The sequence below is a fragment of the Nicotiana tabacum genome, chromosome 16, assembly GCF_000715075.1.
Source record: "Nicotiana tabacum cultivar K326 chromosome 16, ASM71507v2, whole genome shotgun sequence".
Lineage (NCBI taxonomy): Eukaryota > Viridiplantae > Streptophyta > Magnoliopsida > Solanales > Solanaceae > Nicotiana > Nicotiana tabacum.
The window spans coordinates 165,972,361-165,985,358 of record NC_134095.1 but is presented as its reverse complement, the minus strand read 5'-3'; the positions used below and the strand labels follow the sequence as shown (position 1 = coordinate 165,985,358).

Below are 12,998 nucleotides of genomic sequence, written 5' to 3'. Positions count from 1 at the left end.
GTGCACTAAACTCTCGCTATGTACGGGTTCAGGGAAGGGCCTGACCACAAGGGTCTATTGTACGCAGTCTTACCCTGCATTTCTGCAAGAGGTTGTTTCTACGGCTCGAACCCGTCATCTCCTGGTCACATGGCAGCAACTTTATCAGTTATGCCAAAACTCCCTTCTACACAGGGGATAAATACATATTAGGAATAAAATGCTACAAGTGATGCTAATAAGGAAAGGTGGGGTTGCTGCACCTTGTAGTATTCACACCAACTGGGAAAGACAGACATCTAATGCTCTCTAGTTGTATAGATGTAGACACTAATTTAATAGCTGTAAAAATGACAACAACCTAATCTTGGAGCAAGCATTAAAGCTTGACAAAATTCAGTCATAAAATCAAGAAATATCTCATTAATGGCCACATATGTTACAGCATACACTACAGTATATTCTTGTTCAAGAAAAAAAGAAACTCAAGCATACTGAATAGTTGCTTTTTTACACACTAAAAATCAGAAAATTAGTAACCCTTTCAGAAAAATTTGGACCTCCTAAATAAAACTACTACAACAACAACAAACCCAGCGAATACCCACGAGTGGGGTCTACGAAGGATAAGATTCCTATAAGATGTACGTAGCCTTACCCTACCTTGGAAGGGTAAAGAGGCTGTTTCGGATAGACCCTACGCTAAACTCCTAAACAAAACTAAGGGATGATTATCAAATTCTTACCAAACAACTAGGCGAACAACCTTCTCCCCCAAAACATACAACAGATAATAATTCAGAGAAACATGAGAACCTTCCCACAATCCCTGCCCAGCTCCTCTGTAATACCTACTAAAGAATTCACCTAAATAAGTCAGCTTCCTTAAGCTTCATATTTATTTTTTAGATTACCCGACATATGTCGTGAACTCCTAAATTTGTAACCACTCTGTACAAACTTCTTCGTACCACTTCCTATAAACAGACGATGCCAATGTAGAAGATCATCTAAGCTAACTTTCTAAGGAGTTGAAGTAGAAACTTCTTGTCTTGGTTCCCTCAAGTATCCGAGTAACGTTTCCGCCTGCCAAAAACAACCAAGCCCCATTAAGATTGAGTTTTCCATAACAAGGCAACTATCTGAAAACTACAGCTTCCATTTGATGGACCAAAAATGAATAGGCACACTATACATCATAATCACGGAAAGCAACACTGCGACCCGCTTTCAATCTATTTATTATTGCAAGCACCAATTTTCAAATATGACACCATCAAATTCAAGTAAATGCATTTCTCATTAAAGGCACATGGCAGCTATAAATATAATGGTCCTTTTCCAAAGTTCTTTTTCTGTTTTTTTCCATCTTTTCCATGTTCATCTTCCAAATTTACATCCAAAAGGGGAACACTCCATATGACATGACCATGGCTAGAAGTCAAAATCCTGATATATTGCACTATTAATGTTGGAAACTTGATTTGAAGTTCGACCCGAATATTTGTTATCTAGTTAAATCAATAAGCTGGTAGCATCAATCAAATACAATATACACCTGAATCAATCAATCAACTATTAATCAATCTCAATTTAGTTGGATTCTGCTACATTATTCCTTTAAATCCGTTACGCTCCATTCATGTCTAACAAGTATATCCAAATAATACTTATCTATAATTTGAAATGATCAATGGCTATTTTATGACAGACCATCCATAAAAATTCTCACTTTATAATAAACAACTAACACAAGTAATCTACAAAAGTTCTATCTTTATGGTAAATAATAAGACAAGTAAACAATAAAAATACAATCTTAGTAAGTTATAAGCACAAACAAATTAACAAGACTTCATCTTTATGGTAAACAGTAAGCACAACTAATTCATCAAAATTTTCTCTTTAGGATAAACAATAAAACAAGTGTAATTGATAAAAGTTCAAACATTATGGCAAACAATAAGCACAAGTAATTGATCAAGATTTCCTCTTTATGGCAAACAACAAGCACAAGTAATTGATCAAGATTCAATCTTTATGGAAAACAAACAATAAGCACAACCAATTGTGATAAGAATTTCCTTCTAATGGCATCAAACAGTAGTAAACTGACCTTATGCTTAGCTTTAGCAGTTCCATTCTGCGACAAGGCAACAAGAGGAGGAATCCCTCCTTCCCTAACAAGAATCCCTCTATTCCACACACTGTCAACACACAGCTGCAAAAGCGTCACCACTGCAAATTCCTTCCCTTTGTTACTTCCATCTTCAATCACTTCCACCAGTGCACCAATCCCACCTTCCTCAATAATCTCTTCTCTCCCCGTCTCAATCCCCGCTAAGCTACTCAACACCACCATAGCCTTCTCGGCTAACCCTCCACCCTCCTCACACACTAACCCCACTAACGGCTTCACAGCACCCGCATTCACGGCCCGCTCTTTATTCAACCTCACTGTACACAACTTATACAGCGTTGTTAATGCATCCTTTTTACCCCGATTTGTTCCGTTAATTAACAGAGCAACTAACGGCGCAATAGCACCACAAGCACCGATTGAGAGCTTATTTTCATCGATCAAAGCTAAACTTAACAGAGCACAAGCTGCATTTTGCTTGGACGTTTCCGTCCCCGTTTTTAAAACGTAAATGAGGGATTTTATAGCTCCAGAATTTGTAATTAGGGTTTTGTTCGGCTCGTGAAGCGAGAGATTGAGGAGCGCCGTTACGGCGTGTTCCTGAGTCCACGGATCGGAGCACCGGAGGAGCGGCAACAATGCCGGAACCGCGCCAGACTCGCCGATTAATGCGCGATTTTCAGCTCGGTTCTTTGCTAAGAGCCTCAATTTCGCTGCCGCCGATCTCTTCACGGCCGCCGACAGTGACTTTAAACTGTCGACGCAGAGTTTCACCGTCGGCTGAAGATCTTCCGGTTCAATACTCTCTATTATCTCCGTTGAAAACGAATCTCTCTCTAGAAATCCCACGCAAGGTTCAGGTTCGGTTTCGGAGCTCCAGTTCTGATCCGAAATTGGAACCTGCGCGAGACGTTCCAACTCGCCGGAGATATCACTGCTACACGCCGAGAAATCACTGAAAGATCTAGAAAGTTCCAGAAAATCCACGTCAGATTTATGAATCGGCGGCGGCGGTTTTTTTGCGAGCTCGCTGAGCCGAAAATCGACAATGGAATCTGTGAGATTCTCGTAAACCGGGCCGGAGTTAGTTTCCGCTTGGTACAGAGTGGACCGAATAGTGCGCATGGACCGGCCAAGTGAACGGTGGGCTTTGGTAGAGGAAGGTGGTGGAGTGTAGTAATAATTAGGCCGTGTTTGGGTAGTAGAAGACACATGAGAATGAGAATTTTCCAGGAAAACCATATCTGGAAAATTCACAAAAAAAAAGAGAAAAATAAAGGAGTTTCAAATGTGAGTGAAGAATTCTCAGATTTGGTGAAAACGGTGCTTTATAGTGATGGGTTTTTCTTATGAAATTTTCATGGCGGAATTTGAGAGAGCTTGAAAGAGTGTTGAAAATGGCGGATTTATAAGAAGGATGAAGAAAGGCGAAAATGAGTGGATGGTGGCTTTGATTTTTTTATTACTCGCTTTTTTTCCCGTTAATGGCTATTTGTTTGATAATGACTAGCTTAAATAAAGTTTTCTTTTTAACTATAAAATCTGCTAACTATATTATATTTATTGATTTAATTCTCAAATATGTAAATATACATATACAAAACAAAAATTAATTGCTAAATTTACAGTCACCTACATTAACTATTTTCTTTTGAGGTTTTATGGACAAATCTGGTTAAACAAATGGGGGCTACGACAAATGACACGTGGTGACACCCATTGACGTGCTAAGCCTGGTAATTAAAGATAATTTTGAATTTATAGATAAAGTTCTAAAATTTAAATTTAAATTAAATCTATATATATATATATATATTAAAGCAAGAAAGTTACCATATATAATTGACATTATGGTTAAGCCAAGTGGCAAGCTAATAAATGTCAATAGTATATGATAACTTTATATATAAAGAAAAAATTGGTATGACGTGAAATATTTTTTAAAAAAATGTAAACAAATTATTTCGAAAAAACTCTTTACCCTTTTTAATACAAAGATAATAAAAAGATAAGATATTTTGAACATTAGTAGAGAATTTTAAAATTATTATAATAGAAGTTATATCATGGATAAACTCAAAAAACCGAAATTCTATGGAATATTTACGTATTATCCGATCATATTTATTGTTTACTTTTTATAGCTAATATAAACAGATGATATACCGACAACACACGATTATACACATATTATATATGAATTATATATAAATTACACATCATTCAATTTTTTTAATTTAAGTGGTCGGGTGAGCACCTATTTAGGTTGATTAGATAAAGCCAAAAGAAAAATATGAAATAACTTCAACCAAAGACTAAAAGTATAATTAAAGTTCATATATAGACAATTCCAAAGACACCTATGAGAATAGTGTAAAAATAAAATTATCACTACGAGAATTGAGAAAATGTTACTCTTTTTTCATGTAATGTTTCTTAATTAATATCTGACGATTATCTATAATTATTTAGAAGGTTTAAATGTTAAGGTTATTTACATATAATTCAAATAACTTAGATATTTAACATGGTTAATGTCAAATATCAAAATAGAGTAAAAGAAAATTCAATAGCTAAAGAATTTTTTATATTTTTAGATAGCCAATTAAAATGCGTTTTGAATTAAAAATAATATTTTCAATTACATTATTACAAAATAATTATTATTAAAAAATAATATTTTAGAAACTGAAATTTTAAGAAAGAAATATTTTTTAAGAGATATCAACACACCAAATAGAGTTTAAGTAGCAGTAAAAGAGTTAAGTCTTATCCAAAGAGTCATTCATTGTCTCAACATTTGATTATTTTGCCATAAATATGAGTTATTATTTTGCTTCCTGACTATTTTTAGGATCCAATGACACCGGCAAGAATAGTATCAAAAAAGAAAAATAGTAGAAATGATTAATTTTTTTTTTCATGTAGTTAATATCCAATGATTATTTATATTTACTTAGAAAGTGTAAATTTTAAGATTATTTACATACAATCCAAATAACTTAAATATTTGACATGATTAGTGTCTGTGTATCCACGTGAGTACTAATACTAGTAATAATAATAGCATCCTCAATAATCTAGAAGCGTTATCATTAAAAAATATTTAAAAATGCTTTGATAATTATTCGCAAACACATAGTATCATTTATCAAAATTTTCAATTTTCTTGTCTAAAATAGTGAAAGATGTAAAGCTTAAGAGTTTCTTTTGAATAAACTTAAGGTTAATTCAATTTTCAAACATTTACAACACGAAAATTAACGGTTCTGCTTCAATCTCATCCTTAGATTCCAAGGAGGACCAAGTTAATCAATTTTAAAAGTAATGGAAAATAAAAAGAAAAAGAAAAGAAAGAACCAAAATGCTGATGGGAGCTCTGCAATAAGTTTATTAAGCTTTTAATAAGACAAAAATACATAAACAGCATCTTTAAGTTGTCCTCAACGACCAACCGGACGCCTCAACTGACCCATTTATCATTTTATCACTTCAAGTGGCTATTAAGTGTATTTCGTGAACATCCGAGTCTGGCAAACTATATGCATGAATTACACTCGCTAGTGACATGTCAAATGAACCAATTATGCTTTTCCTTTTTCTTTCTCTTTCACTTAAACACACACAGAAACAGAGAAGTTTAATTCAATTCTCTGGCTCTAATCCATGAGTAAAAGCTGCAGAAAATGGGATTGAAGTTTTGTGGGCGGTCAATGAAATTGTTATTATGTAGTGGTTGTTATTAATTGTTACATTATTTTCAAAATTGAAGAAGAGGGGAGGATTAATGGCGGAAGGAAGAGGCACTACTGATTTGGTGAGGATGGAATATTTTGGGAAGAAAATATAATTAATGTGTGAAAAATAAAATATAATAGGACCCACATAAAATAAAGTTAAATTTAAAAGAAAAACAAAAAAACCTTAATTTTGAGGGTTTCACGCGCTTATAATGAAGTATAAAACACACATTTTGCCATGTCAGCGTGAAGGATTCACGAGGTCGTACTTTAGTGGAGAAGAAGTGTTAAAATGATAAACGGGTCAGTTGAGATGTCTGGCTGGTCGTTGAGGACAACTTAAAGGGACTGCTTATGTATTTCGCCTTTTAATAAACAAATTTGCCTCTCAAATTAAGACTTTTAAACCTAAATAATGAGATACAATTTTTGTATATGTATATCTCATCGATTTTTCGACAGGAAATAATAGCTCAACCTTCCATAGTTCTATTGTCAAATAATTAGATTTTCTAATCTTAAAATTATCTGAATTTGAGTTTGTATGGGAAAACAACAAGAAATCTCACTAACATGCCGAAGATAATGTTTTTCTTACTTTTGCTAAGTTTGTTAGGGTAATTTCACGCATATTACTGAACTTTATTTACTAAAACAGTAATGTTAGAAAACTAGTATTTCTTTTCTCGCATTATATATATAATGCCACCATTACTAGTGGTTACAAAAACTCTGTTACCAAACCTAAACATAAGTTCCATGAAATTAGTGTTGGACGTGCTTATTAAAAAAATTGATGAAAGAAATAGGTACAGTCAAACCTCTCTATAACAACCTCATTTGTTCCTAATTTTTTTAGCTGTTATAGCGAAGTGTTGTTATAGAGAATATATATTATAATATAGCATGAAAATTGGTTCCATAAAGAACATGGCTTTTATAGTGAATGATTGTTATATAACAATGTTGTTATAGAGAGATCTGACTGTATAAAACTATAAAAGCCAAGCTTTTTCCGAAATCAATTTTCATGCTATGTTATAATATAGAGAATAACAGCACTTCGTTATAACATCCAAAAATATTCGGAACAACGAAGTTGTTATAGAGAGGTTTTGACTGTATAACGAAGTACTGTTATAGAGAATATATATTATAACATAACACGAAAATTGGTTCCGAAAAAAGCTTGGTTTTTATAGTGAACTGTTGTTATATAGGAATGGGGGTACTATGATGGTCACAAGGGGACTGGTGATGAAATAGAGAGGTCTAAGAAAAAATAAAAGCCAAAAAAAATGGCGTATTTGAAGGTAGTGCAGAACTTGGGGGGTAAAGGCGGGACAAGAACATGTACATGCTAGTCAAGATGAGAGAAACAATGACCTAATATATCTGATGTTTGTACTCACAAAATGCAACACGGCTGAATTGATTACAACTTAATTAAATCACAATTTTCTATAGCTAATTAAAAGGATCATGTTTAATCTTGTTTTAGTAGAATGGTACATAACAAATATTATACGTTAGTGCACGAACGACCAACAATATATCACATAATATGTAATCACATGATAGTGACATGTCACACACGTTAATTATGTCGTTGACAAATTTGAGGTATAGACTATTTTAGAGGAAATTAAGCACACCGTTTTAGATTCATAATTAATGCTATACATCTACCAAATGTATCAACGTAATTTTATTGGGGAGAAAGAATGAAGTTGGATATTAACAAATTAACATTGTTTAGATTTTTGATTTGTATCAAGTGAAGAATAAACATCGGAGGCCAAAAAAATTATACCAGCGAAACAAAATATTACAGTGGAAGTTAGAGAGGAGCAATATGAACTTTGCGATAGGTTCGTCTTATATGTTTGAGGAATTTGATGGTTTATTCATGAAAGCACTTGCCTCTCTCGTGATCCTTTATCTTTCTGAAAGAGAAAAGAGGTAGTCGCAACAGTAAAAGGAGGCCTAAACCCTGAGGATCACTCGACCCCGACCGATCAATCTCCTGTCATTGTTATTTCGTGCGCAAAAAGGTTGTCCATGCTCCTAATTGTTAGTTTTTCCAACAATTATGGTGATGTATGGAAGAGGTAAGCAATGATGCAACTCTCCTTAGTGAGATAAGCAATGATGCAATGAGTGGTAGGTGAGATGGGAATATTGCAAATTGATCCTTCTTGGTAGGTGAGATTTGCACTTTTGGTCCCTATCTCAAAACTATAAATACCCCCTTTCCATTTCATTGTATAACACACCAAAAAAAAAATATCAAAACTTAAGAAGAAAGAGTTTGAGAGGGAGAGAGATGTATTTCCTTTAGGAATGTTTCCTAACAGGGGAGTGACAAAATAGTGAGTAGAAATACTAGTCGGGTATTTTTCGGGAAACACTTTTGTGTGCGCCACTATTTTGGGTAGAGCTCAGGAATTGTTGTACCTCCAAATTATTGGGGAAGTCTCTCTTTGTATGCCTGCTAAATGTTTTAGTGGAAGTTGGTGTCGGATTTGTGGACGTAGCCTAAACGTTTTAGGTGAACCACGTTAAATATTGTGTCATTTATTTTTGGTTTCGTTGATCATTTATTTTATTCCGCTGTGCAGTAGTGTTTAGTGCCACCGGGTCCTAACAAGTGGCATCAGAGCTTTGGTTAGAGTACTATTCATACGTACGGTACTATTCATACGTACGAGTACTATTCATCCATACGGGCACTATTCATATCCATGGTTACTATTCACCGTCGGAATTTTTTTTAGATTGCAGAAGTCTGTCAAATTCTGATCTAAATGGAGGCGAGGACAAGCAAGATGGTCAACCTGAATGGCACAAATTATCACTTATGGAGAAACAAGATGAAGGATCTCCTGTTCGTGACAAAGATGCACCTGCCGGTGTTCAGTTCTCAGAAACCTGAAGATAAGTCAGACGAGGACTGGGAATTTGAGCACAACCAAGTGTGCGGCTACATACGGCAATTTGTTGAAGACAATGTGTACAACCACATTTCTGGTGTGACACATGCAAGGTCGTTATGGGACAAGCTCGAAGAGTTGTATGCCTCTAAAACAGGTAACAACAAATTATTTTACTTGACAAAATTAATGCAAGTAAAATATGTAGAAGGGACAACTGTGGCAGATCACCTTAATGAAATACAAGGGATTGTCGACCAGTTGTCGGGAATGGGCATAAAGTTCGATGACGAGGTACTTGCTCTTATGGTGCTGGCAACACTCCCAGAGTCATGGGAAACCTTGAAGGTTTCAATCACCAATTCTGCACCCAACGGTGTGGTAAACATGGAGACAGTCAAGAGTGGCATTCTGAATGAAGAAATGAGACGCCGATCACAAGGAACATCTTCTTCACAGTCAGAGGTGTTGGTTGTTACGACCAGGGGGAGAAGTCAAAATAAGAGCCAGAGTAACAGAGATAAGAGCAGAGGTAAATCCAACAAATTTGCAAATGTTGAGTGCCATTACTGCAAAAAGAAGGGGCATATCAAAAGATTTTGTCGACAGTTCCAGAATGACCAGAAGAAGAACAAAGGCAAAAAGGTGAAGCCCGAAGAAAGCAGTGATGATGAAACGAACTCCTTTGGTGAGTTCAACGTTGTCTACGATGACGACATTATCAATCTGACAACCCAAGAGATGACCTGGGTGATTGATAGTGGGGCTACCATTCATGCGACGCCACGGAGAGAACTCTTCTCATCTTACACACCTGGAGACTTTGGTCGTGTAAAGATGGGAAATGCCAATTTCTCAACAGTTGTAGGCAAATGTGATGTTTGCCTAGAGACCATGAATGGGATGAAGCTACTTTTAAGAGATGTCAGGCATGTTCCAGATATGCGCCTGAATCTGATCTCCGTAGACAAGCTCGATGAGGAAGGTTACTGCAATACCTTCCATAATGGCCAATGGAAGCTCACGAAGGGCTCATTGGTGGTGGCGCGGGGCACGAAGCAGTCAAAGTTGTATGTGACCTAGGCGAGCATCTCCCAACAAGTTATAAATGTTGCGTAGAATGATAGCAATATCAAGTTGTGGCATAGACGTCTTGGCCACATGAGTGAGAAGTCAATGGCGCGTTTGGTAAAGAAGAACGCCTTACCAGGTCTAAACCAGATCCAGTTGAAGAAGTGTGCTGACTGTTTAGCTGGGAAACAAAACAGAGTTTCGTTCAAAAGATTCCCTCCTTCCAGAAGGCAAAATGTATTGGATCTGGTACACTCAGATGTATGTGGGCCTTTCAAGAAGTCCCTCGGTGGTGCCCGATATTTCGTGACCTTTATTGATGATCATTCACGAAAGACATGGGTATACACGCTGAAGACCAAGGATCAAGTGTTTCAAGTTTTCAAACAGTTTCTGACCTTGGTGGAAAGAGAGACTGGTAAGAAGTTGAAGTGCATCCGGACAGACAATGGCGGTGAATACCAGGGTCAATTTGATGCTTACTGTAAAGAGCATGGTATTCGACATCAGTTCACACCTCCTAAAACTCCTCAGTTGAATGGCTTAGCTGAGAGGATGAACAGAACTTTGATCGAGAGAACCAGATGTTTACTCTCTCATTCAAAGTTACCAAAGGCTTTCTGGGGTGAAGCTCTAGTTACAGCAGCCTATGTGCTGAACCATTCACCCTGTGTCCCTCTTCAGTACGAGGCTCCAGAAAAGATTTGGTCAGGAAGAGATATCTCTTATGATCAATTACGGGTATTTGGCTGCAAAGCCTATGTCCATGTTCCGAAAGATGAAAGGAGCAAACTTGATGTCAAGACAAGGGAGTGTGTATTCATCGGCTATGGTCAAGACATGCTTGGCTATAAGTTCTATGATCCGGTGCAAAAGAAGCTCGTCAGGAGTCGAGATGTCGTGTTCGTTGAGGACCAAACAATTGAAGACATTGACAAAGTAGAGAAGTCCACTGATGATTCTGCTAAGTTTGAGTTGCCTCCAACAGTGGTGCCGAGACAAGTTGGAGATGATGTTCAAGATAATCAACCTGAAGCCCCTGATCTTCCTAATGAAGATGAACCAGCAGATACTGAAGGTAACGAGGACAATGGTGATGATGATGCAGACGAGGAGGATCAACCTCAACCACCAATCCTCAATAACCCTCCTTATCACACAAGATCTGGAAGAGTTGTGCAACAGTCTACCAGATATTCTCCACATGAGTATGTGTTACTCACTGACGGGGGAGAACCCGACAGCTTTGAAGAAGCTATTGATGATGAACATAAGGAGAAGTGGATAGAAGCCATGCAAGACGAGATGAAATCCTTGCATGAGAACAAGACGTTTGAGCTGGTGAAGTTGCCGAAAGGCAAGAGAGCTTTGAAGAATAAGTGGGTGTTCAAGATGAAGCATGATGAACACAATTCCCTTCCGAGATTCAAAGAAAGATTGGTCGTCAAAGGTTTCAATCAAAGGAAAGGCATTGACTTTGATGAAATATTCTCACCAGTTGTGAAAATGACCTCAATACGCACGGTGCTGAGATTAGCAGCAAGCCTCAACCTGGAGGTTGAGCAGATGGATGTAAAAACCGCCTTCCTACATGGTGATTTGGAAGAGGAGATATACATGGAGCAACCAGACAGTTTCCAGCAAAAGGGGAAAGAGGATTGCGTTTGTAGATTGAGGAAAAGCCTCTATGGCTTAAAACAGGCACCAAGGCAGTGGTACAAGAAGTTCGAGTCGGTGATGGGGCAACACGGCTACAAGAAGACAACTTCAGACCATTGTGTGTTCGCTCAGAAGTTTTCTGACGATGATTTCATCATCCTATTGCTCTATGTGGATGATATGTTGATTGTTGGCCGGAATGTTTCCAGAATTAATAGCTTAAAAGAACAGCTAAGCAAGTTCTTCGCCATGAAAGACTTGGGGCCAGCAAAAAAGATCCTTGGGATGAGGATTATGCGAGACCGAGAAGCCAAGAAGTTATGGTTGTCTCAGGAGAAGTACATCGAGAAGGTACTTCAACGGTTCAACATGGAGAAAACTAAAGCAGTTAGCTGTCCTCTTGCTAACCACTTTAGATTGAGCACCAAGCAAAGCCCGTCAACAGATGATGAGAGAAGAAAGATGGAGCGGATTCCATATGCTTCAGCAGTAGGAAGTTTGATGTATGCCATGGTTTGTACACGGCCAGATATCGCTCACGTTGTAGGAGTGGTAAGTAGATTTCTTTCTAATCCAGGTAAGGAACATTGGGATGCTGTTAAGTGGATTCTCAGGTATCTTCGAGGAACCTCCAAACTATGCTTATGTTTTGGAGAAGACAACCCTGTGTTGGTTGGCTATACTGATGCAGATATGGCCGGAGATGTTGATTCTAGAAAATCAACTTCAGGATACTTGATTAACTTTTCAGGGGGAGCTGTGTCATGGCAATCAAAGTTGCAAAAATGTGTTGCATTATCAACTACTGAAGCTGAATTCATCGCAGCAACGGAGGCTTGCAAAGAATTGATATGGATGAAGAAGTTCTTAACTGAACTTGGATTTTCGCAAGACGGTTATCAGTTATTTTGTGATAGTCAAAGTGCTATCCACCTTGCGAAGAATGCCTCATTCCATTCCAGATCCAAACATATTGATGTGAGATATAATTGGATCAGGGATGTGTTGGAGAAGAGGATGTTGCGGCTTGAAAAGATCCATACAGACGAAAATGGATCGGACATGTTGACCAAGACTTTACCGAAAGGGAAGTTTGAGTTCTGTAGAGAAGCTGCAGGGATAGTGGATCCACCATATAGTTGGAAGGGGGAGAATTGTTAGTTTTTCCAACAATTATGGTGATGTATGGGAGAGGTAAGCAATGATGCAACTCTCCTTAGTGAGATAAGCAATGATGCAATGAGTGGTAGGTGAGATGGGAATATTGCAAATTGATCCTTCTTGGTAGGTGAGATTTGCACTTTTGGTCCCTATCTCAAAACTATAAATACCCCCTTCCATTTCATTGTATAACACACCAAAAAAAATATATCAAAACTTAAGAAGAAAGAGTTTGAGAGGGAGAGAGATGTATTTCCTTTAGGAATGTTTCCTAACAGGGGAGTGACAAAATAGTGAGTAGAAATACTAGTCGGG

General features: G+C 37.2%; 1 protein-coding gene across 1 annotated transcript; it reads right to left on the bottom strand.

Moving 5' to 3' along the window:
* Nucleotides 1–382: 382 nt before the first annotated feature.
* On the bottom strand, nucleotides 383–3,602 carry LOC107777425 (uncharacterized). The gene is made up of 2 exons (XM_016597435.2): nucleotides 2,096–3,602; nucleotides 383–1,065 (listed from the first exon to the last, which is right to left on the bottom strand). The coding sequence occupies exons 1-2, from the start codon at nucleotides 3,359–3,361 to the stop codon at nucleotides 1,003–1,005; spliced, it is 1,329 nt and encodes a 442-aa protein (XP_016452921.1). The 5' UTR covers nucleotides 3,362–3,602; the 3' UTR covers nucleotides 383–1,002.
* Nucleotides 3,603–12,998: the final 9,396 nt, after the last annotated feature.